Genomic DNA, 24,449 nt, shown 5'->3' with positions numbered 1-24,449 from the left:
TGTGTACCAACTTGTTTTATTGTAAAGTATCCCAGTATCCCAGTTATTCCCACTTTTAAAACATGGATATAATAAAACCTATTTTCATCACTTGCATTGGTCTATGAAAAAACAGCGGAATACTTTGTATTTGAAATTAAAATAAAACTCCATCTTTGTATTGTTTCTAAAACTAAGCTTTTAATTATACAAATATTTGATAACTTATAAATAAAATTATTCAGCTTTAGCCGCTTCTGCGGCTTCTGCTTCTTTCTGTTTCTCTAAATTCTCTTTTTCTGTTCTTCTATTTCTCCAAGCGGTCATGTAGGAGCGGGGATGGATCGGGAAGAAACCAGAAAGACCTAAGAAAATTAATACAATTTGTACAATGGTTTATAAAATGTGGATTCTCCATTTGCGGCAGTGTTAATGTTACATTTTTTAATCCTTGATAATAGATGCTCATCTTCAGTTTCTATGTTGGAAAAGATGCTTACAATTGATAAAAATTAATATATTCAATAATAATATGAATCAAAAACCAACAATAAAAATGATCACAATTATAGTTTATCTGATTTATGATGATTTGTTTGATAACTGACGCATATGAAGTAAAAAATTAATTTTGTATGTAGTTTAATATCGCACTTAATAGACAGGAGTTGTAGTGTTGGATCGTATCCGCATAATAAACTAAAGAATTCTAGTAATAAAATTAATAAAACAAATAAATACTATAATTTAGATTTATTAAAATTGATTGCCTGTGTATCAATAAATTAACTGGAAAAAAAACTTAAAATACCTTATTACTTTTTTCGCCTTGATTTTTAGTTAAAGTTTTATTTATTTAGTTTTCAAAATACAATTCAGACACAATGATCATGTAATTATCAATTTTAAATTCCATGAGAACAACCATCAATTGCAAAGGTTCATAACCAACTTTATTCAATTTATACCTATTGAGTTGTGCAAATTGTCAAACGAATCAACATAAATGAACCAACTATATGTAATTTCAATGACATTAAAGTTATAATTAATTTTTACTGTGTATAGTACTGTACTGTAGTATAATAAGTTATGGGTAACTCAACTAAAATTGATGACCTTCTGATCAGATCACACTTCAAATGTGTAAATCAGATCATTAAATCGGCTTACAGATTAACTCAATTTCTACCTCCATGGAGTTATGATCGGTCTGAGCTACTTGCAGGCCAGCTTGTGGCTTATCAGCTAGTTATAGTACAACGTGTTGAGTCAATCTGCCAATTTAGTTCTTGAGTCGCAGCTCAATAGTTTAACCTAAGTAAGCTTTTGCACCGGTTCTCAGTTATTGTAATCACAAATAAAAAATTAACACACAACATTGTGGATGTTGCATGAATTAATGTTCAAAAATTCTTACCAAGTAATTCAGCTACAGGGGTTGTAACATGAGCTCCCTGGCCCAGCCAGAACTTCATTCTCTCCAGGTTAAGGGCAACCAGCTTTTCATTATTAAAGTTAGGCATTGGGTCATATGAACCAAGTTGTTCTATCACTGGTTGGCTGTTTAGCCTTCTACGCTGAAACAAACAAATATAAAAAAAAATCTTTGTAAGTTTGTAGTGATCCTGAATATAGCTAAGGTTCTACAAATTTAACAGACTCATTACGATTATTTCTTCTCATTCAAAGGCTACATACAATAGATATACGAAATTAAATTCCTTTTATGTTCTACTTTTTAAATTAACAAAGATCACATGTAAGTGGTTTTACATATCTTTACAATTATCTAATTTTGTTATATATGCTTACAAGTACTGAGATTACAAAATTACCTTTAGACAAAATTCAATAACAAGTATGTAAACATTAAAAAGCATGCGATATAGCCTAAATCCATATAATTCGGTAAGTACCCTTATATATTATGAGTTAATTGAAAGATATAGACATTTGATTAAAAAATAAAACTGTTTAAACTTACGTGGGTAACAGATATATGAAAAAATGGTCTATTAGTACAACCTTGACGTATTAATCGAATGGATTTTGCAGCTCTTGCAAAATATTTACCGGTTCCACTCGCTGGAGGAAGAGGCATTGTTAATTTTATTTACGTTTTAACAAAATGTTAAATAATATTATTTGGTTTAATAGGTTGACAAGTATTTGACAGCTAACATAACCTAAAATTATGAACGTTCGGAAACATGCATTAAACATAAATTATAAAATTAAACTTTGTTCTAATTTTGTGTAGTTTTTTTTACTTCAACTACAAAATAATTTTAATGAAATTGAAGTTTTTTCATAGAATTGAATGCAAATTTTACTATTAGTCTGGAAGTCAAAAGACTAACCAACATTTTTGTTTGACGCACTTACAACGAAAAGCCGTTTGACAAAACTGCAGAAAATGAAACTTTTACGGGGAAATCCCTGGAATGCGTAACTACCATTACCTAGACCTAGACTATACTCTTTTACTTACTATATTTTTTGGCACATACAACGCCCTGGCGTGTCGTTGATACATAAATTATAATTTGGATGTATACTAGAATAATAAATTGTCATAAAATACGAACCACAAGATTTTGTGTATTGTGTCATAATCAGGTAAATTAAATTTACATTTACATATCCCTAAAGATTTTGTTACTAATTGTCAAGTCATTTAATGAATTAATTAAAGCATCTATGATTATTGAAGTTGGTATTGGCAATTAATATTCCATTTGACGATTACTTTTTGTGCTGCGATATGGCACTATATAAACTAATGGATTAGATTTTCAAAACGGAAAATATATCTGAGAGAAAAAAATCGAGGAAATTAGTTCACTGTAGTAGGAACTAATATAAAATAACATTGGAATAGTGAAGTGTAAAATGGTGTTAGAAATAAGAAAGGTGTAAGACTAACTTTTAAAAAATATCAGTTTTTTTAAACTAAGTTGAAATAGTCAAAGCAATTTCTGAGCTTTGCGTCTTAGCTAACCTGTACCTAAACGATTTTTTTTATTTAAGATGCTCTTAATTAAAATATAAGCTATCTGTGACAAAACCATGTCTGAAGGAAGGCATACTGTACGGTTACTGTCTTTATTTATATTTCTGTTTATTTTCGTATGAAAAGGCTAGTTTGGTACATAGCACAAACACAATAGGATATCTAATTTACTTATCTGTATCCCAGAGAGGTAGGAACAGGCCACCGATATTCATTTGCCAAGAACCAGGCACATCTCTTGCGTTTCTTTTACATCCTTTTTCAACATGCACATCGATAACAAAGTATAGAACATCCCTAGCCTCTTCCCGATTGCAACCCGCTATGACCGACATAACTTCGACCTTACTAGAGATAGAGATGCAAACACATGAACCACATACGAGTGAAGAGTACACACTATGTAAGTAGGTCACGGGATAAAAAGCGTCTTGTAGTGACATTCTTAGATTTAAAGCGCTACACCGCTGAATTTCAGTAGAAATAGGAAACTGTGTCGATATCCTATAGATTCAATTAAAAAGAAAATTCACTCTGAGATTTACTTTTTTTATCGACAAAGAAAGAACGGTGATTGCTTTTAAGGCCATTATAATATATTTCTTTTGAAAAAATTTTAGGTTTTAATTCACCAAATTCAACAAAAACAATGTATACAAGGGACAAATATTCATATATAAAACATGAGGTCACGTTGGGTGATGAGATCACATTCTTAGGAAAATAATAAAGATCATATTCTTCAGAGGCAAAGCGACTAAACTCGATAATGTAGTTTTATTAAAAATATTTTTACAGTAAATTTAATTACATACAAGCCAAGAAAAAAGGTTAAGTAGGTAGGTACGTATGTTGACGAAATTTAGGTCCTTAAACGTTCCCTAGATTTGAGTCAGAGACATTAGATAACAAGCGGTCGACTTACTACTCCGTTACAATGATTACGAGAGCAGTAAAAAAATGTCAGTGCCCTACACCCTATTTCGGATTTATTCAATTAACCGCAACCGTATCCGCGCGGTCGCTTCAGCGGCTGGAGGCGCTCCTGGCGCATGCGCGAGTGGCTGCGATCGATCCGCGCGCCACCCGTCGCCGCCCGCCAGTGTCCGCGCGGCCGTCACGCAGTGCACAATGCGCTCCCACTGACGCGGGGGCAACACGTCAAGCTGTATCTCCGCGAGTACGCCGGGGAGGACGAGCGGCCGCCGTGCCGGGAGGACTGGCGCCGGCAGGAGTGGTCCGGCACGCGGAGTCGCCTGCCGCAGGTGGACCGCAGCCCCTCCCGCCGGAGCCCGTACCTCGCGCGCGATGACGAGCCCTCGCCGGCACCCGACGAGCGCGGCCGCTCGGCGTCCGCGGGCGCGCACCACCGCGCCCGCCCGCGCCCGCTCCGGTATCAGTCCCTCGAGCGGGACTATGACCGCTCCTATGCGCCCCCGCCCCCGCCCGAGGACGACTACTACCGCCGCGAACCGCCGCCGCTTTTCCTCGGCGAGCTCCAATCACAGAATTCGGACCTGCAGCGGGAACTCGGTAACCTCAAGAAGGAGCTGGAACTGACCAACCAGAAGCTCGGCTCCAGCATGCACAGCATAAAGACCTTCTGGAGCCCCGAGCTGAAGAAGGAGCGGGCGCTGCGCAAGGAGGAGAGCGCTAAATACAGCCTCATCAACGACCAACTCAAGCTGCTCAACCAAGAAAATCAAGTATGTCATTTTATTAAGACTATACTTCTGCCTACTACCTCATTCCTTTCAACCTTCTTATCACCATCTACAAATTTCACTTCTACCCTATTTTATAAAAGTAGCATTTCTATTGCATTTCCTAATTCTTTTCATTTCATTTTGATATATGATAATTATTAAGGCCATCCGATGTATTTTCTTTTTTCTTAATTAAAATTTTTATACCTAAAACTACGTGAACAAGTTACTATCCACCACACGTAACCTTATTCAACAATTGTCCGTACATTTGCAGTTACTAGTCGTCCTACGCATGCTTGAAATCTATTCAAACTTCTCATAGATCAATGGAGCTGCATTCATGAACATCTCTCTCTTTCTGTTCACAATTTAACAAATAATATACTAGTTACATACAAACCATTTTCTTGACTTTTTATGCAAACCAAGTAGATATTGAATTTCAGTTGTTTCAGACAAATTGGTAATAAAGTTTATGACAAAGATTATTGATGTTTCGAATTTAACGCTTCACTACAAAGAGTAAAATGACATCATCGGTATCTATCCTAATCAAATGAGACAGTTAAATTACGTAAGCCAGTTGAGTGTGAACAAATTACAAGATCAAAATGATCCTGTTATCCTTAACCTATATGATCTATTATAGGTATAAAGAAGATGTTTCTAGTAATATTTTAGAAATCTGGAACATCCGAATGATATCCTGACAAAAACTATATATTTAAACTCAAGCGACTGTATAAACCTAACATCCCCAACTTAGGGTAGGCTTCGAGCTCCTCGGTAAATGTCCATAGAAGAGACGGTTCAAAAAACAAAGAATTAATTCTTAATCAAGAACAACGTACTGCCATACTCAGACACATTTAACGGTCTCTATGAGCAACCTTTAGTGAAGATTTAGTACGAGAAATCACTAAGGGCTTAAATAACCATAGAATGGATGCGGCAGATATTTAGTATGCATTATCATATGCAGTATTTTTAGCTTTAAAATCACTATATTTTAAACAATATTTTATCTTTTCTTTTCTATATTAATTCAAAGTAATCCAACTTACTAATTATTGTCCCTTCCTCTTTAACAATGTTCACAATACAAACTTACGTAACCGTCAAATGAGCACAAAAGGAAATGGGGACGAATTATTTGTCGAATAGACATTTCATACGCTCGATAAAGTTAATGTGTAACCGAATACTATTGTTTGAGAAGAAAATTACTCTTACAATTTAACCGTAGAGTATAATGAAACAACTTAATCTTACTACAATAATAGGATAGTAAGAAATATGATGATTAATTTGAAGGTATGTCCGGAACGTCTCGAAGGATCTTGATGAAATTTGGCAAAGAAGTAGAACGCTGACGGAGTCGCGGGCTACAGCTATAAGTTATAATATAAAACAGCTATTATAGTATATAGTAGTCACATTGAACAAGTAACTGATAAAGTTATGAAGATTTTAGAAATTAAAAAAGTACGGCATTGAACGTAAAAATCTATGATGACTGACTAAGAAAAAGAAGTACAAGATTCACTGACTGGAATGTAATAAACTTTTAGATTTAAACAGAAGATTGTTAAATTATGAGAAACGTATGACTACAAATTAAAAAGACTAAATATGAACTCTATGCATTTATCATAGTTACAAAATCTAGATAGCAATTTCACATGAAATGATGAAAATGCAACGTTAACACATATGTGATCGATTTTTTTAAATACTTACGTAATTAAAACTGGATTTACGAGTATAATTAATACACATAGGTTGTTGAATACATTTTCTCTAAATGTAGTATTTGCATACAAGGATATAGAATTTATAATTCAGTGTTATTTTACAGTAGGTCCTTAGTATCCTTTAATTAAATAACAGGTTGAAATTCATTGTGAAACATAGAGTACTTCACAATTTACTATATAAAATATTCAACGACTTTTAAATGTGGAGGAAAACGTTTGGAGGGTAGGCGTACTCCATCTTTAAAACGCGTCCATAAAATTTTCTCTCTTCATTTAATTGCTTTGGTTATCTAATTTATTTTTATTTTTTTAGTTGAGAAACTGCACTACACCCGCGTGACATTTGATCTATTATTTTTTTTCAACTTCCGCACGTACAAAGACGCATGGTAAAGCCATATTTAGTAATTGTTATCCGGGTTAATTTTAATCAATATTCCCCATTTCTTTCGGCACACATTGTCAATACAGTATTGTTATTCATCCCTTACTGTTAATATAATATCCTTGAAATGAGACACCCTCCTATAATCCAATTGATACAAAATTCGTCGGATTTCTTCAGGAAATTAAATAGGAAATTGATTGTTACGTCATTTGATTTTTTTGTACTCAAAACATTTTCTTCAGTAACGTAAAGTTTATTTTCAAAAATGCGATTTATATAGAACCGATTTACTATAGGTACATAAAATATTTCATAAGATTGTGGTCTATTCAAAATGTCAAGATTTAAACAAGAAAAGAATGGCTCATCCGTAGACTATCGTAATCCACAATTTTGAGTTTTATGTATTTCTGTGTGTTTAATGTTTTGTTTTGCTAATACATATTTGTATTCCCAACATACGATAGTTTACGTAGGGGCCATTGAAATTTCATAGAGACAAAACACGTTAATTAGTAAAAAATACAAAAAAATGTTTTATTGAAAAAATGAATTACAACCTTTGTACCACTGAAAATTTCTTATGTAATATTGATATTAAAATAAATATTCACACAATTTATAAACAAAAATAAAGTACTCTAAATCCTGTTAAGAAGGTAAGCCAAATAGGAATAAGATCTAAATTCTGTCGTACATTCTTTTTCTACTTTAAAAATCTCTCGGGTAATCAGAGTCCTTGTGTAATCACAGATTTTTACTCTTTGCCAATTGTACCGACGGAAAAAATCAAAAACGACCGTATCTATAGAAGGCTTCGATTACCTTGATCCTTGTATTAAAACAATATTCTTCCTTTACATACTCTTTGAATAAACAGAGACAACAATAAAAGTTTTATTGCAGAAGAATTACACGGTAACAAAATGCCCTAAAGGGTTATAACATTTTGCTAACACCCATCACGTATTTATGAAGATAGAATGAGCTTTTAAGGAAAATTGTCGTTTATCTGATATATGATATATTTTAGTTGATGTGAAAATTTTATCGTATTTCTTTGTTACTTTACATTCCCAAAAAATTCCCGTACTATTTGTTGTACTCAGAAACACATAATAGTTATTTAAAAAATGCCTCATTGTGTGTGTGAGTGTGACCATTTAACGAACCTTTGATGACGATTTGCATACAGCACTTTTTAATTCGAACGTGAATGTAGATTTTTATTACTAGATCTACACTAAAGATTTCCGTTAGTGACAAACGACTCAGTATTTGCCAGATAGAAGAGATTAAAAAAAAGCATACATAATAACCTCCTTTAGGAAGTCGATTAAAAATGAAGCAAAGGAAAATATGCTTTAAGTTTTACGTCTCGTATCAACCATCTTACAAATAGGAAATTTTGTTCTAAATCTTGTTGCCAAAGTGCGTTTGGCATCGTTTCAAAAGAATTAAATCATCCTTAATATTTGCGGCCTCATTTGGCAATCCTTAATAAATAGCTGAGCAGACATTGCAGACGGGGAGGCGTCCCAAGGGATACCCTGTCAGTTTTGACTACGATTTCAGAGACCCAATTCGGAATTAGGTTAGTTTTTAATCGATAATCGAGTTCATGATTTCTATTACAATTTTAAATCAAAGATTGCAGTGAAGAACAATCCTTAATGTCGAATTTAGGAGTCGGACTAGGACCACTTTGATGTTACAAAACAACATTCATAAAGAGATAATGAATTGAAAAATTTGATCAAGTATCATTTGTCAATTTATCATTTTTGTTTTTTTATAGGATACGGTACGTTTCTCTTTGTCCACCCGAAAAATGTCAAATTTTATAAAACGAGTAACATTAAGAAAGTAATGCCGTGGGATTTTAAACTCGACTCTACCTCACGAAACATTGCTTTGATCATCTATATATATAAAAGAAAGTCGTGTTAGTTAGACTATTTATAACTCTAGAACGGCTGAATCGATTTGACTGAAAATTGGTGGGCAGGTAGCTTAAAATCAGGAAAAGGACATAGGATAATTTTTAGCCCTTTTTCTATTTTTTAGTAAAAGCTAGTTTTTTATATTTAACAACTATCAAATCACACAATCATGTTCAGAAACAAAACCATTCTATTAGAGATATATTTCATTGGAACTATTACCTCATTATTTCTACAAACGCAACGCCAGGGGTAGCTATGAGGTCGGAAGTACCTCATTAAAGATGGGAAAAGAGTTGCAGGCATTGTTAAACTTTGAATAATTTACGAGAAATATCGATCCTTTAGTTCACTACTTCTACCTTTAATTGGTTTTTTTTTGTAAAATATCAACGTATTACATATTACATTGAGAGTGAAGACTATTCCCAAAGGAACTTGCTATAGGTAATTCAGAAAATATCTCGTACTACCAGTTTCCACCAACCGTAAACAAGTGTACAAAAACATCTATCTCAGTTTTTTAGAGTTATATTTTAACAAGTATTTATGTAGTGGAAACGCACGCTAACTGCAAAATAAATCAGAGAAACATAAAAAAACCACGTGAACTTTGGTTGGGGAAGGTTGGGCTTTAAAATAACGTTGATCCAAATCTCTTTGAATACATTACGGATTGAATCCAGGCTTATTTTAAATTCACATTCGTCGTTACATTTTTCTTTAAACTGATTTGTATTTTTTTTAACGATCGATCGATTTACCTTTGCTAAGTACAACAAAAGTAACAAATGCTTTTTAATTTGAAATAAAAGAGTTACCGAAATATAAAACTTCAATTAAAAGCAAAGCCCAGATCCATTGAGTTGAGGATTTTTAATTTTAAATGATGAAATGATACGATGGGAAACATTTTTTTTTAATAATTATTTGAATGTCTTTTGAAATCTTATCGCTTCGATTCTAACGATCGATCGTCAATTATTTCTACTAATTTGTATATTGGACGCCATGTTTGCAAATTAAACGACTTATTGTTAGTTAATTTTTCCTATTTTAGTAAAAAAAAAACAAAAATACAATGGGCTCAAACTGTTAATTGTTTCGATAAAAGAAATAATGCTAATTTAAATTAATTTCCGAACCAAATTCTTAGTTTGGCGCCATGACGGCTGTCAGTATTGGCGCGAAGCCAGCCGCGGTACGTTCGGAAGCGCGGTCGTAGCACCTGTTGACTGGACTATTGCTAAATGTTTTGAATAGCTAATGAGGTGTTATAAAAGGAAAGCTTAGATAAAACCTCTTTTCTTTGTTAACTTAATTTTATTGTACTTTCCTAGATTGAGTCACGAAAGTGACAGTTTTACTCCATCTTTTTTTATTTATTGCATGTAGTTATTAACTTCTTTTAGTTGATTAACATGTAGTTTTCATATTAACATGTCAGGATCGCGCTAAAAGGGTCTTTGTCCCTCTAGGTTATGGGCGTCAGTTATACATAATAATAATCATATGGAATGTGGTCTATAATTCGTAAAAACTGTATAAAAATCTGTTTAACAGTTTTTGAGTTTATCGCTTGAATACAGACATTACAAATAGGTTATGATTTAGTTTATTTTGTACGTTATGATGTTTAATTATAAAGCAAGGACATTAGGGCGTGAGTGTCATGGGGTTATGTTATTTATTACGTTGTAATAATGTTTATTATCGCGTTAATGTGATAATTATACGATATACGCTTGACAATTTTTTGTAGCTTATAAATTGAGTGTCATGGCCGATATTTATCGGACCTCTCGCTCCCACGATTATCTTATTAGTGATGTGCCTAAAAATTTGAGTCTTTTATCGATATTTTTATAAAGATTTCAAAAAAGTCATTCAAATTTACGTTGTTTTATGCATTGACAAAATTATCTTCATAATATCAAAGCTATTATGAAAGTTTACACACAAGTCGAGGTCTTTTTCGGCCATTTTTGATGGATAACTTGTAATCCTATATCTTTGTTTGAAGAAAGAACCCGGATGGTTTTCATCGTGGTTGTTAAGTGCTAAACGAGATATACTGAACTAACATTATATCGTATGTATATGTTATAATTAATAAGACTTTTTATTGACATTGTAATCAAATTGGGTGTTTTCCATAGAATCAATCAGCTCAATGGTATAATAATAATCTAACAAATAAAATGAGATCACGATACAAAAATGAATTCAAAATCCATCGAAAATATTTCTGTTTTAATTACACAATTCAATCATTATTAAGAGAATTCTTTCATTAAAATTTTGGTGATGAAATAATTTTTAAAGTGAATATAATAGCAATATTTTCTTTTTATATTTTTGCTATTGCAAAAGATACATTAAAAACTTATAATGAAATCCGCATTGGGCCAACGTGGTTGGTTGACTGTGGCCTAGTCACCCCTAATGGGTAGGCGCGTGCCCCAAAAGAGGGGACGTGTATGAGCACATGACGCGACGTTCATATTCATAAAATTTAAGTGATACTTAATGTAAAAAATAAAGTTCCTGTAACTTCAAGACTAAAAGTATAAAAAAATGTTGTTTCTTCATTCTTAAGATTTGAAAAAGCTATTCAATGTGAATACAATTTTATACAAAACTATAACAATGGATATTCAGAAATAGAACGTAATAGTTACAATCGAGTTTTCACAAGCGAAAAGAACGGTTTTTCCACTTTTCCTCACTCACAGCAATATTTTTCCTTTCCCATTTTTTCTACCCTCAAGCCACTAGATTTTCTTTTTCCATTTGTAGCCTTTTTAACCGAGTTCTTTAAACTTAATTAAATAAGTTCATAACAAATGCATATTTCTTTGTAGTGCTATACAATGTTGAAGTATTTTAAAGCCATAAATATTCTTTTGTTCTTTGCTTTATCTACCAAGAAGTAATTAATAATAAACTAACAGTACGTAATAATTCTTCCTTTTCCTGATTTTTCTAAAAGTAGTAGAAACAGTTTAAAGCTTCCATGTTGTTATAGCTGTTTTTTTACTTTACTATAATTAAAAATAGCACAAATAGTTGAAGATATCGGTCATCTGCTTGCTTTTTTCCTTACGTAGTGTCGGCACAATCAGTACCGGAGTTAAGGTAGACCGCAGTTGGTCGACCGCCCAGAGCGCTGGACAGAAAGGGCGTCACAAGTAACCCTGTAAGCCATTCTCCCCCAAAAGATATGGTAAAAATCACGCCCAGAGCGCTGGTAGCCCTAAAACCGGCACTGAACAATGTATGTAATACTTCCATTTATCAGCAGTCATATCTGAATTAACTTCGTTCCAATCCTCCATTATAGTAATAGACTAGCTGTCACCCGCGACTTCCTCCGCACAATGTTTAATAAAAAACTTAATTAGTTGCCTATGTATTCTTCCAGGTTATGTTCTACGTCTATGCTAAATTTCAGCGAGATTCATATAACCGTTCTGGATATACTTCCTTACAAATATTCAAACATTTGCATTTATAATATTAGTAAGATATATGGTGGTAGTATCATAATTAAATTAATATTTTAATATTTGTAGTTCATTGACCTTTTGTTAATTGCAAACTGCAAGTCGAGAGGGAATAGTGGAGCAAATAAAAATCCGGGATCCGCTTTCATTAACTGAAGCCTCATCGACTGAATTACGTAATTATAAAGGATTCGATCCTCTCAGATATGAAAAATATAGTTTATATTAAATTAATTTTCTATTTCAAAATTAAAATGAACGATGTTTAATGATACAAGGCGATGGTTTTAAAAAGAATCATGTAATGATTATCGTACGTTTAGAAATTACAAATATAATAAATACAACTTCGTCAGCGCAGAGTTTAATAAAAAAAGTTGCCTATAAAATATGCCGGTAAGCATCAGGTACTTTCCCGTCCAAATCCCATCGAAATCGGTCCAGCCGTTCCGGAGATTACCCGGAACTAATGCGGCCTTGCAGACATACAGACAGACATCAATTTAATAATTCTAATATACACAGTGCGATATTATTACACAGGTCGTTAATGCAATGGTAGAAAAAGCTTAAAATGGTTTCAGTATCGCCACTTGAGGCAACAGTGCTAGGTTGTACTTCACTAGTTAAAAATGCAAATGAAGATAGACTTTGTACGACCAAGTGATAAGTGGAGAGCGTTTTTATTTCATTAAAATGCTATTATGAGATATGACGCTGAATAACTGAATTAGGATTAATATTGTCCAGGAAACTTATAATTTAATTATTTGGTTTTTATTGTTTTTAATTTCAATTTATTTTTCCAAGTAGAGTTTTTTTTTTTGGGCGGCGCTATGCCGCCCTCTCGTTCCCCTAACATGGCGATCAGGGACTTTAGGGTTCATGATTCTTTATTTCTTAATTTAATTTAAAATTCAAATTAACAAAAACATCTTATTCACTAATTTAATCCAAGTAGAGTTAGCGACAAGCAGCCGGCTGTAAAAAATTAATCCAAAACTTTAAGGTTTCTAAAACTTTGTACGCCGACCCCACATGAGTGGGATAAGTGGGATGATGAGGAAACTTATAATTTAAAAGAGTTACTACTCAAAAATATGAAAACTTGACTTGAATGTGTTGCGAATATGTGTTGCATTGATAGAGGCCGTGGAAGGCGCAATAGCCAGATACTAAGATTTGTAATTCGAGCACGTGTGCGTAGATTAAAAAGAAAAACTACATGTTCTTAAAAAAAATAAACGTTCAAATAATTAAATTATAAAACGCTTCCGCTTGTGTCTTGTAACACAAGTCATACATTAGCCAGTTGGCAGTTAGCGGTGCTTGTGTTAATTGATTGTCGACTTCAATGTCTAGGTCTGCTTTGTTATTTGAAGAACCAACCCTTAACTACACTTCATTAACGTCGATTGTTAACAGATTTATCGAGATTTTCTTGATTTAACTTTTCATTCGAATAGATTTCCACTTTTATGTCTTTTAAAGAAATAAGAAAGAATGTTGTAATTTAATAAAACTTCCATCCACAATTTGTTAACACCAGGTAACAAGTCTAGTTTGACACGTTTATGAGGTGGTATTTGTACGCCTTACATTCGCTCTACTAACGATTATGACTAACATTTTTTTAGAGAAATATACCGAACCTCCTCTCTATAAAGAATTTATTTGAACGACTTCGCTGTCTTTAAAATTAAGTGTAAATAAGTATGTCTTGATAAAATATTTTGTCATATAAAAGAAATGTATTAAATATTCTTAATCATCGACCCACATTTTAAAACAAGAAAACAATAAATAATAGACTTTATTACTAAAGAATAAAGATTTAAATTATACTAAGCATACCTGGTTGGTACGTAACCTATTAAAAACTGCTACATCGCATCAAATCCTGAGGACAGTGATCTCTTAACCTATATTAAGGAGTGGCAAGGAAGTGGAAATTTTTTCACAGCTCAGTGAGATTTGCACAGTGCACACTGTGCGCTCCTAGACTAACCTAGTTTTTGTTAAGTACAGGAAACGTTGGAAATTTCGTTAGCCAAGACGAACCAAGATAACATTGTGATCAAAGATTTTTTATATATACATTTTTGAATTTGAATTAAATTTAAGCGTACAAATTGTTACGTCTGATCTTTTTTAAAATCTCTTTTAAAATAATTGTTACACTTTGCTCATAGTAACAGGAAACAGCGCTTACAAAACAAATTTCGTTTCTTTATATCCTCCTGACATTTACCACACTGAAGATTAGTTAGAGTTACTAGTATATAACTTATACGCATCTCTTTCCTCATAAATCTATAAATAAAAACATCAAAAAACTCCCAGAAAAGAAAATTATTTTTGTCATGAAGCTTACAAACTACCAAAAGACATAACACTTAAGCGAAAAATCCCCCAACGCTACCCGAAAGAGGCAAATAACACGATGACGTTCGTTCCCGTTTCAAAACCGACTCAGAATGCAAATGTTACGGATCTCTTCACGGTTATTGCGGATTTGTATTCAGCTGACGGTTCAAATTTCCCTCCGCGTAGCTCTATATGTATAATATCTCCGCGTGTATACTTCCATCTTCCCGTGTATATTTGTATATCCGCAGAAACGACATTCATACGGATTTATGCTAATACTCGTGCTTTAACTGTATTGCTATTTTTATTTCAAATGTATTTAATAAAATAAGGCAAACTATAAGTCAAAGTTATGGTGTGACGTCAACATTTCTGGTTTCATATTTTCAATATAGTATCTTTATCTGTATAATTTTAAGTGATATCTTGTAATAGAGCGTCGGTGGCTAAGAGGACTTGCGATCTGCAGGTCCTGGATTCGAATCCCGCCTTGAAGAAATGTGTTTTTCGATTTTCGATTTACATATGTACATTTATCCGACTTTCATACGATGAACTTACACTTAACTTACATCGTGATGCTGTACGTATCTGAGAAGAAATTCAGTGATATGTGTGAAGTCAACCAACCCGCACTTGGCCAGCGTGGTTGACTATGCCCTAATCAACCCTCGACTTCGCTTATGATGATGATCCCGTAATCGTTTAACAACTCAGTATTCTTTATTTCAAGATATAACGCAATAAAAGTTGTAATTTTATCGCGCAATAAAGACTTACTGTAACTTATACGTAGCAAAACATAACGAGTTAACTGTAGACAGTAACGATTTTTATCGTCTTCCTTTGTGATTGAATGATCACATGATGCGGTCTGTTAATTCTTAATACGTAATAATGGTCAGTATAACGTTCTTAAGTCATTTCCAAAGTTGCTTTCTAGTTTAGTCTAATTATTGTCGTTCAACAGCTATTTCTAGCCTGAAAAACTTAACCGATTTGGATATAGAGACCAACAAAATGATCTAACCCGGTGGGCGTAAATCAACTTAAATTATAACAGCTTACTATGTCAATGTCAAAAAAGTCTCATATTGTTATATCCTTCTTGTACTGTAGCTGTCTTTTTTATGTATTTTGTGACAGAACTAACCGCGATAGTAGCAACACTGTGAGCTAGTTTATGCTTGTTTGACTATAGTTAAAACAAAGTTAAAACAGACAGACAGTAGTTATATCGGACTGTTTTTTCTTCGCACAATTCTTTTCTGACATAACTGCCGGCTTTATCACCGGGCCAAATAACTTGGTCGATCTATGCGTCTTTCTGTCTGACATCTCTAAGGATGAAACGTCTGCGAAATTTATTTAAAGGATAGAACGCAATTTCCGCTTTAACGTTTACAGTGATGCGTTGACTAAGCCGGTCTATTTATATTAAGATCAGTGTCGCCTGGAATCACAGCATGTTTCCTTCCAGAATATTCCATTTAAATAAAATAAAATGATCAATTAATTATTAAAGTGTTTGGGTAGTTGAAATCTCACCTGTGTTTAAGACATAATATTTTGATTTATTGTTTATTATTATTGTAATATTTGTTTTTTAGTATAGATTACTGTGGTTTTCCACTATGAAAATAATGGTACAAAACATATTGTCATTCTTCTAATTTTCATTGAATCGTGTATTGCAGTAGAAATATACAGTTAGAATCGAAATAAACAATAAGGTACAAATAGAAATTAAGAATAACTTACGAAAAACTTGACTTAAACTTCACAGTAAAAGCGCTACTTTCAGTTTAAACAAAGTAAACATTGTATATTCTTTTAAAAGTAGCTTTCAGTAAACTTTTATAAAATCCTAACAATGGTTCAATAAAAGGATTAACCAACTTGGCGAGTTTAAAAAAAGTATTCATACTTCATGCTGACGTTCACGGATAATAAAAGAAAAAAATAACCTACTGAATGGCGCGATTACGTAATAACGTTGTACTATTTTCGGCGGGCGAGGTGAACGGATCAATGACGTGGCGGTACAGCGCCATCTAGCGGCGGGCGGATGAAACTTTGAACAAAAAGTTGCGCTCGTGACCCCACTCAGCAGGGTACCGCCTAAGGCCGTAGTTACACTGTCAAAGTTCTTTGACAGTTGTACAGGAGGGCTTTTAGAGTACATTCTACTGAAATAGAGACCCGAGAGCTAAGTGTCAGTAGGGTAAGAGGGTGAAAACCATAACGACTATAGCTACGCAAATATTTTTATAAACGTCCATATAAAGTAAGCTGATAACAATTTATTTGAGTTTATCCGAAAGTAAAAATCATATCATTTTTAGCTTATGCCATCTAATTACATAGTAGTTATATATTATTACATCGTGTAGTAATTTTTAACTACGAAATTTTTATGTCAAATTAGATTGATAGCGGTAAAAAGACGATAAATTTAACTAACGCTTACTTACACTAATAATCAGTATTTAAATTAAAGATAAAGAACTGCGTGTTGAACCGCATGTCTATAGTAATTAGTTTGATAACAACCCATTAAATAAAGTAATTGACACCGAACTGCCCAATCTAGCGATCGTGGGTTCGATTCCCAGCATTAGACTATAGTGGTATACATTCTAACACCTGGTATTTCAATCTTGAAATATTAACAAGAAAAAGAAAAATGTACTAATATCTTCATCATACAATATAAATACTTTAAACATTCTTTTACTCTCACAAGAAAATATTTCTCGTTAAAATGTCAAAGCGTGGGCGCCATCTTGAATCCTTGCAAGCTCTTAAGTATGCAATCGACGTTCTTCAGACAGTATGGCGGTCATAGTATTAAAACGTGCAGAGTTGCCAGTTGAATATTTAGCAATTCCAAGTGGCAGATTAAAATTTAATTAGGTTAATATATTGGAAATTGTTATTTGTGCATTTATTACGAGTAAAAAATGCAACAGTGTAACTTATTTAAAAAATATAGACAAACTATTTGAAAAAAAATAAAATAATAATCTGTTTTTAGAAGTATTTTGCCAGTGTTAATTCCCGGTGGTGCTTTGAAATTAAGTTAGCTATTTCAAAACACAAATTTATAGGTACTATTAAAAATAACCTATAAATGTCCATAAAACAAAGATCACAATTAACAGTTCAAGACATCGACAGTACAAAGTCTAAGCTTAAATCTAGACTACGGTATTAAATTAGTCTAGCAGACAAGTTTATTTAAGCGTCTACTATAGATATAAACTACGTGCCTCGTAAAATCGATAACCATCTGACTACGAGAAAAGAGACGGGGAGAGGATTCTTTGAGCGGAGTAGGGCTGTCTACTTTTAATAGATCTAAATTTGAACACTGGCAGAAAAAAAGTTCAGTGACTTAATCTTTTACGGACGATGAAATATGTCAGTGTCCTGTTTCATGACATGACACATCATATGGCATGGCATACATGACATGACATGTACAATCTAGGACATTCATTTCGTATGCATTTCGTTGAATAATCTCTCTCGTTGAATAATAATAATTAATGAATAATCTCTTGCGATGTAAATTTGGTGTAAGATATTCGGTCATACAGACATATTTCGTACTGTAGCTGTCATGTCATGCTTTTTTATGTCATTTTCTATACTCATGTAAGTTTTACATATTTATTGACAGAAGTAATTGCGACAGCAGCGCCTCCGTGCCAGATATCCTTGTTTGACTATAATTAGGAAGTGAACCTAATTCTTTAAATGAACTGTGAAAGCCTGAGGTGGCGGCCCTTTTATAATTGCCTGTCATTTCAAGTAATTCTCATCGTATTAGAAATTATCCGTCCAATTTAGATTGTTGAGATTAATTAATACCAGCGGTTGACTTTGTTAAACTTCAGTTTTGATTTGTCATCTTCTTTTCTTTACTTCAATACTTTTATCTTTTAAACAAACGTTTGAAACTTAAATGAAATGAGTGAATTCAGATATGACGGCTGACAGAGATGTATATAAATAATTTTGCCTCCTGTATTAACATACTGCCACACGTGAACACATGTGATGGGCAGAGAGCCTTTTATTGCAGACATACACATTATATGACATAAGCATGCTATGCCAATACGCATGCTACACCATACGCATGCTACGCCATACGCATGCTACGCCCTACGCATGCTACGACTTACGAATGCTACGGCATACTTATGCTACGCCATTATACAAGCTACACTAAGGGACTGTCTAACTACGAGTACTAAGAAATTGTATGGCAGTAAGTCTACTATGAAAACTTTAAATAAGGTCATTCTTAAATTTTGTAGAAGGAAACTTCATATAATATTAAGTGTTAATTACAACACTATCGTAACTCCCTTAAGTAATTCAGTATATACTTGTAACTAGATAAGCGATTGTTCTAGGGGACTCGATATTATTCCCGCTTTTAGAGGTTTCTCTCTGACCCGTATTTCTTGCTTATGGAGGTTGCCTGTCGGGACCAGACTATCGCTTACAGAGATTTCTCGCTTATCGAGGTTCGACTGTACTATTTAACCTCAATTGTACTTAAGTCATCACTGAAAAGTCCCTCTGATACTATAAATAAACTATATTGTAACTGTCGTGTTATGTGAAAATGTCGTGTTATTTTAAATAAAAATCTTAATTGTAGGGACATTTTATAGCGTGGGGTTGTTTTTAAAACTAAACCAATTTAGTAACAAAGCAATACAACGCTTGTTAGTATTGTTATGTATTTTACGACGTACACTTCTATACAAAAACGCAAACATGACGTCATCAAACTAATGTAATGAAATAAACATTTCTATTTTAAAAAAATATACGAGAGATAACACATCGAGTAATAAATTGAAATTACTGTGTCAAAGCCCAAACCTAGAAGAATCCTTAATAAAGTATACCACAAAAAGGTAAAAATTGTAGAATTATAAAGCTCTCTTCTTACGCCCTGATTATGAAATAGTGTCTGTCTGATCCAATACATGTTACAACCGTGAGAGGTTCTTTCAAGAACATCTTCAAAAACACGCTTCTCCTAATTAACAAAGGACGTCTACATAACCACTTGTAGACGGATAAGAGTGACTTCTTTGAAGAGATTCAACTTTGTATATTTAATTTTCATTCTTAGTAAACATAGTATATAATTAAAGACATGTACGCCTTCAATTGATAAGGACAGGCAGAGATAACAGAATGATATTTGAAAATACAAACGTATAAATATTCTACTCCAAATTCTGACAACGTCACATATTCTGGTAGCGTATTTATGTTATACTAGCTTTTACCCGCGACTCCGTCCGCGCGGAATAAAAAGAAAAGAAAACTGGATAAAAATGATCCTATGTCCGTTTCCTGGTTCTAAGCTACCTGTTCACCAATTTTCAGTCAAATCGATTAAGCCGTTCTTGAGTTATAAATAGTGTAACTAACACGACTTTCTTTTATATATATATATAAGATTTATCAATTTATTTAATCTCAATACATATACATATCAAGGTTCGCTGTCACAGTGTAGGTATTTCAGAGGTTACATGTTAGGTAAACATGACAATAAACAACCGTAAATACGACATTGGCATGACTCAAAGGATTCTTAATTTGTTTTACTGAGTATACATATACTATGACTTAGTATATACAAGATTTTACCCACCACTTATGTTTTTTTTTTATATCAAAAGGTGGCAAACGAGCAGACGGCCACCTGAATTCGCCGAAATAGCGAGGCGACCGTTGCCCATAGACATCCGCAAATGCAGATGCGTTGCCTATCTTTAATCAACGGATATTTCCCCTTCCCACTCTTTCCTAATAGGAAAAGGGTGGGAAGGGGAAGAGGACTAAAATTAGGCCTCCGGGACCACACTCATAAGACGAAACGCGGAATTGCTTCCACTTGACGCCTGTCTTCTATGTGGTCCGGTGCAACGGTCGACCCGGCCAATTCGTGCATCCAACAAATATTGTTGTTGCGGGATCTACCACTGTTAATTATGTTGTCATTTCAAAAGCTCAGTAGAATGTTGTATAGTTTTATTGATATTTATTCTTTGATTTAATCTCATCTCTCATAAGTATCTAAGACAAACTTTTTAGCCGACTTCAAAAAGAAGGAGGTTATCAATTCGACTGTATTTTTTTTATGTGCGTATTACCACGAAACTCCGCCCCTGGTGGTCCGATTTTGATACAAAATATTTTAATCGAAAGGAAGTGCTTGCACATGGGTCCCATTTTTTTGATTTTTTTTTAAAGAATTATAGTATAAAGACTGTAGTGAAACTTGTATTGACATAGTCATCCCTTTCATTCTTTTTGAAAAAAACAGAGACAACAATATGTGGCATTAAATTCGGAACCTCCAGCAACTTACTATGAAAAGCTTACTACGAAAAACTTACTATGAATGTATTTCAATAATAATTTTAGTTTTGACTTTCCCGCCTTTTTCTCAATAGGAAGGGATGGGAAGGATAGATCGACTTTGCAAGGAGACGTAGAGAAAAGAATATCCTCTTTCAGTGCGTCCCCTACTCTGTCATTAAATAGGCAACGATCACTTTGCTATTTATTCAAATTCAATTGGCCGATTGTTCGCAACTGTTTGCTAAAAATACGTGAAAACATTGAACAAATTAAAATAAGCGACATTATTTTCTTTATTTGGTAAATATGAAAAATTAATGCGGAAAAAATTCCATTGTTACTACGAACATTCATGTTTGCTACGAATTTTATCACGCAAGAAAAGCTCGATAATTGTTACGCTACAAATAAACGTACAAGAGTAAATAAAATTAACTTATTTACCTATACGATTACATTCAAGCAGTTTTAAGAATTGTGAAAAAATATTATAATTGCATTTTTGCGGGTTTAACAGAAACATTAACGTTAAAACAGAGTTAGTTAAAACTACAAATACAGAAGAATATGTTTCCATACAATAGCATTGAACAATTACGTTATCCTAATGCTTTTAAATCTTATGCCCGCGACTCTGTCCGCACGGAATTAAAAAAAAAACTTAATTTGTAGCCGTTGTACTCTTTCAGAGTATGTTCTACATCTAAGACAAATTTCATCTAGATTAATTGAGCCGTTCTAGAACTACCTTATAAACATCCATCCATTCATCTAAACATTTGCATTTATAATATTAGTATGATAATATGTTCTAAAACGCAATATAATTTTCCGAATTGGAATTCTTACAATCTCAATACGAATGTAGCATCAATGTTTAATACGTATAAACGCCATTGGACCTTCGGAATATCGATTCCGTTGAAATTAAGGAAGAAAATAGGGCAAAGGGATTCAAAAGGGTCGCTCAGGGAACGACTTTAGTGACAAGAGTAGCGGAAAACAATTGAAATAAAACTATCAAAATTGTTACTCAATTATTTAATTCTGTTATTTCGAAGTTTAAATAGTTTTTTAAATCCGTAAGATTCCTCTGCCTATAATAATTAAATATTTAGAAGAATTGCATGAATTATACATATTATTATAAGTTATAACATTTTATAGTTGTTATGCTGCTGCTGTCTTAGAGACAGGTAATAACTTCCTCTTAGATAAATAAGACAACGTAATTATTTTACATATTTCTGATTAACATTGGATATGAATTGAAATAACCTAGAAACGTCACGACGACCGGAAAAATGACTGTTTTATTACAAGATATTCTTTAACTTATTTCACTATATGACTTTACTTTCTGACTATGTCATTACAAGTTTAGTATCATTAATATTTGCTTTTGTTTTTTTGTAATATTGTGACCAAGATAATGGCATAATTTTACAATGGTACTGGATTTTCATGTAATACAAATTTCTAACCTATCTCTGAACCAATCTTGTCCATACTTATAGATGCCATATGTGGCCGATCTTAAATGTTACTAATCTATCATTTTTAAAAACGCTACCGCTTATGTAATGTAGTAATAGCTTAATTCCGGTGTCGTATACATTTGTATAATACGTAACGGCTACACAAATATTTTTCCATTGTATTGGTCCGTATGTAGCACATATGTTTCTGATTTATAACATTGTCGCGTTCGCGGTATGATTTGAGAAAAAAAAAACGTTAAATAGCTTCTACTGTTTTTGTTTAGCTTTGTTTTTTTTTGTATTATTTTCACTGAGAGTTATATAAAGCTTTACAATTTTATAGCTTATGTTACTGAAAGATAAATTCAACTACAAAATGCTAAATCTGTTTTACCTTAAACTTAGTCAATTATTCGTTTTATTTGGCACAGAATAAATCTGAATCTATTGCATCACTAAACACTAGATGTAGACTAACAATAGGCGTATTTAGGTCGTTCCGTCTCCGTAGGTTACTCGAGCATAAGTAATATGTCTGACGGAAAATACTACACAAATATTTTAAATGACAGTGCTTGTTAAAACCAGTACTCAATTTAAAAATATATAAAATGATACTAAATTAAAAAACCTTCCAAAATGTTTAGGTCACTATGGGTCAGACATACTAGCAAAATCCCTTCAGCCTTTAGGCTTTAGCCTATCACTTGGAAGAAATTCTGAATGAACCAGACTACAACCTTTCGATTTATGAATTAAAAAAAAATAACAAAATTACAATTCTGGCTGAAAGTTACAAAAACTTTGCATTTAAAATTAAAAACAAAATAACAAAAGAGAATCGGCGTTTGTTGTAACAAAATGTTAACATATTTTACGCCACCTAAATACAAGTTAATAATCTCGTCAAACACAAAGAGTTTCTCATTAACTTAACAATCGATGTTCGGGGAAACAAGAAGAAACAAGTCAACTACTGAAGTTACATCATTAAATTTCGCCAACGAACTTCAAGTTAGGCCTAATCTTCACTTAAGTAACAAGAAAATTAGGTAATGTTAAGTAACTTTATTAAATACAAAAATATCGCTTTCTAATATTAGGAATCGAACTTTGAATTTTTTTAACAAATAGAAATAAAAAAGCTTTCATCTTAATATAATAACATCATAAATGTGAAAATTTGGATGGATGGATGTTCGTTGCTTCTTATCTCCAGAACGGCGTAACGGATTTCGATGAAAATTGGTACAGATACAGAACATAGTCTGGAAGAACACATGGACTACTTACTAAGTTTTTTTTTAATTCTGCGCGGACCAAGTAGCAGGCAAAAGCTAGTTATATATAAATCAATTTACCAACATTTCAACAAATTTTACCACAACAATAAATAACTACGCAAATATTTCACAATTTTCTTCAAAGATTTTACAAAAATCCATAGAAAATGCTTTGTGGACTGACGTATGAGTAATGGAAGTAAGAAAGCAATATACATTGTATACGTGGAAGTGGAAGTATACAAGAAGTAATAAAAGCAAATAAAATACTCAAAGAAATAGAAGTAAAAGCTTGAATCGTTGACATACTCTCAGCAATTTACACATATCTTTAACAACTTAATATAAATAACTTGAACAACAAATAATGGAAATCATGAGAAAATTATAAACTACAAATTAAAAACAAAACATATATTTTAATACGAGTGTGGCGCCGGAGGCTTAATTATAGTCCACAGGGATGGGTTCCACCCTTTTCTTGTAAGGAAAGGATGGGAAGGGGATTTGACGGAGAAGGGGACACATAGGAAGAGGATACATTCTCTTTCTGTGTCGATTATAGGTAGGCAATGCATCTGCAATTGCGGAGGTGTATGGGCAGCGGTCGCT

At 33.0% G+C, this 24,449-nt stretch overlaps 2 protein-coding genes across 3 annotated transcripts in view; one reads left to right on the top strand and one right to left on the bottom strand.

The window, feature by feature from the left end:
- Positions 1-165: 165 nt before the first annotated feature.
- LOC106721093 (probable 28S ribosomal protein S16, mitochondrial) lies at positions 166-2,158 on the bottom strand. The gene is made up of 3 exons (XM_014515966.2): positions 1,967-2,158; positions 1,400-1,559; positions 166-344 (listed from the first exon to the last, which is right to left on the bottom strand). The coding sequence occupies exons 1-3, from the start codon at positions 2,081-2,083 to the stop codon at positions 217-219; spliced, it is 405 nt and encodes a 134-aa protein (XP_014371452.1). The 5' UTR covers positions 2,084-2,158; the 3' UTR covers positions 166-216.
- A 2,346-nt stretch (positions 2,159-4,504) lies between these two features.
- LOC106721096 (myosin heavy chain, skeletal muscle) overlaps positions 4,505-24,449 on the top strand; it is a 43,708-nt gene continuing 23,763 nt past the window's right edge. For both annotated transcript variants that reach the window (XM_045684301.1, XM_045684302.1), the window contains exon 1: positions 4,505-4,701. In XM_045684301.1, the coding sequence (XP_045540257.1) occupies positions 4,579-4,701 (123 nt within the window). In that variant the 5' untranslated portion in view covers positions 4,505-4,578. The remainder of the gene's footprint in view (positions 4,702-24,449) is intronic.

The sequence above is a fragment of the Papilio machaon genome, chromosome 25 (genome assembly GCF_912999745.1).
Source record: "Papilio machaon chromosome 25, ilPapMach1.1, whole genome shotgun sequence".
Classification (NCBI taxonomy): Eukaryota; Metazoa; Arthropoda; class Insecta; order Lepidoptera; family Papilionidae; genus Papilio; species Papilio machaon.
This window is presented reverse-complemented; position numbering and strand designations above follow the sequence as displayed.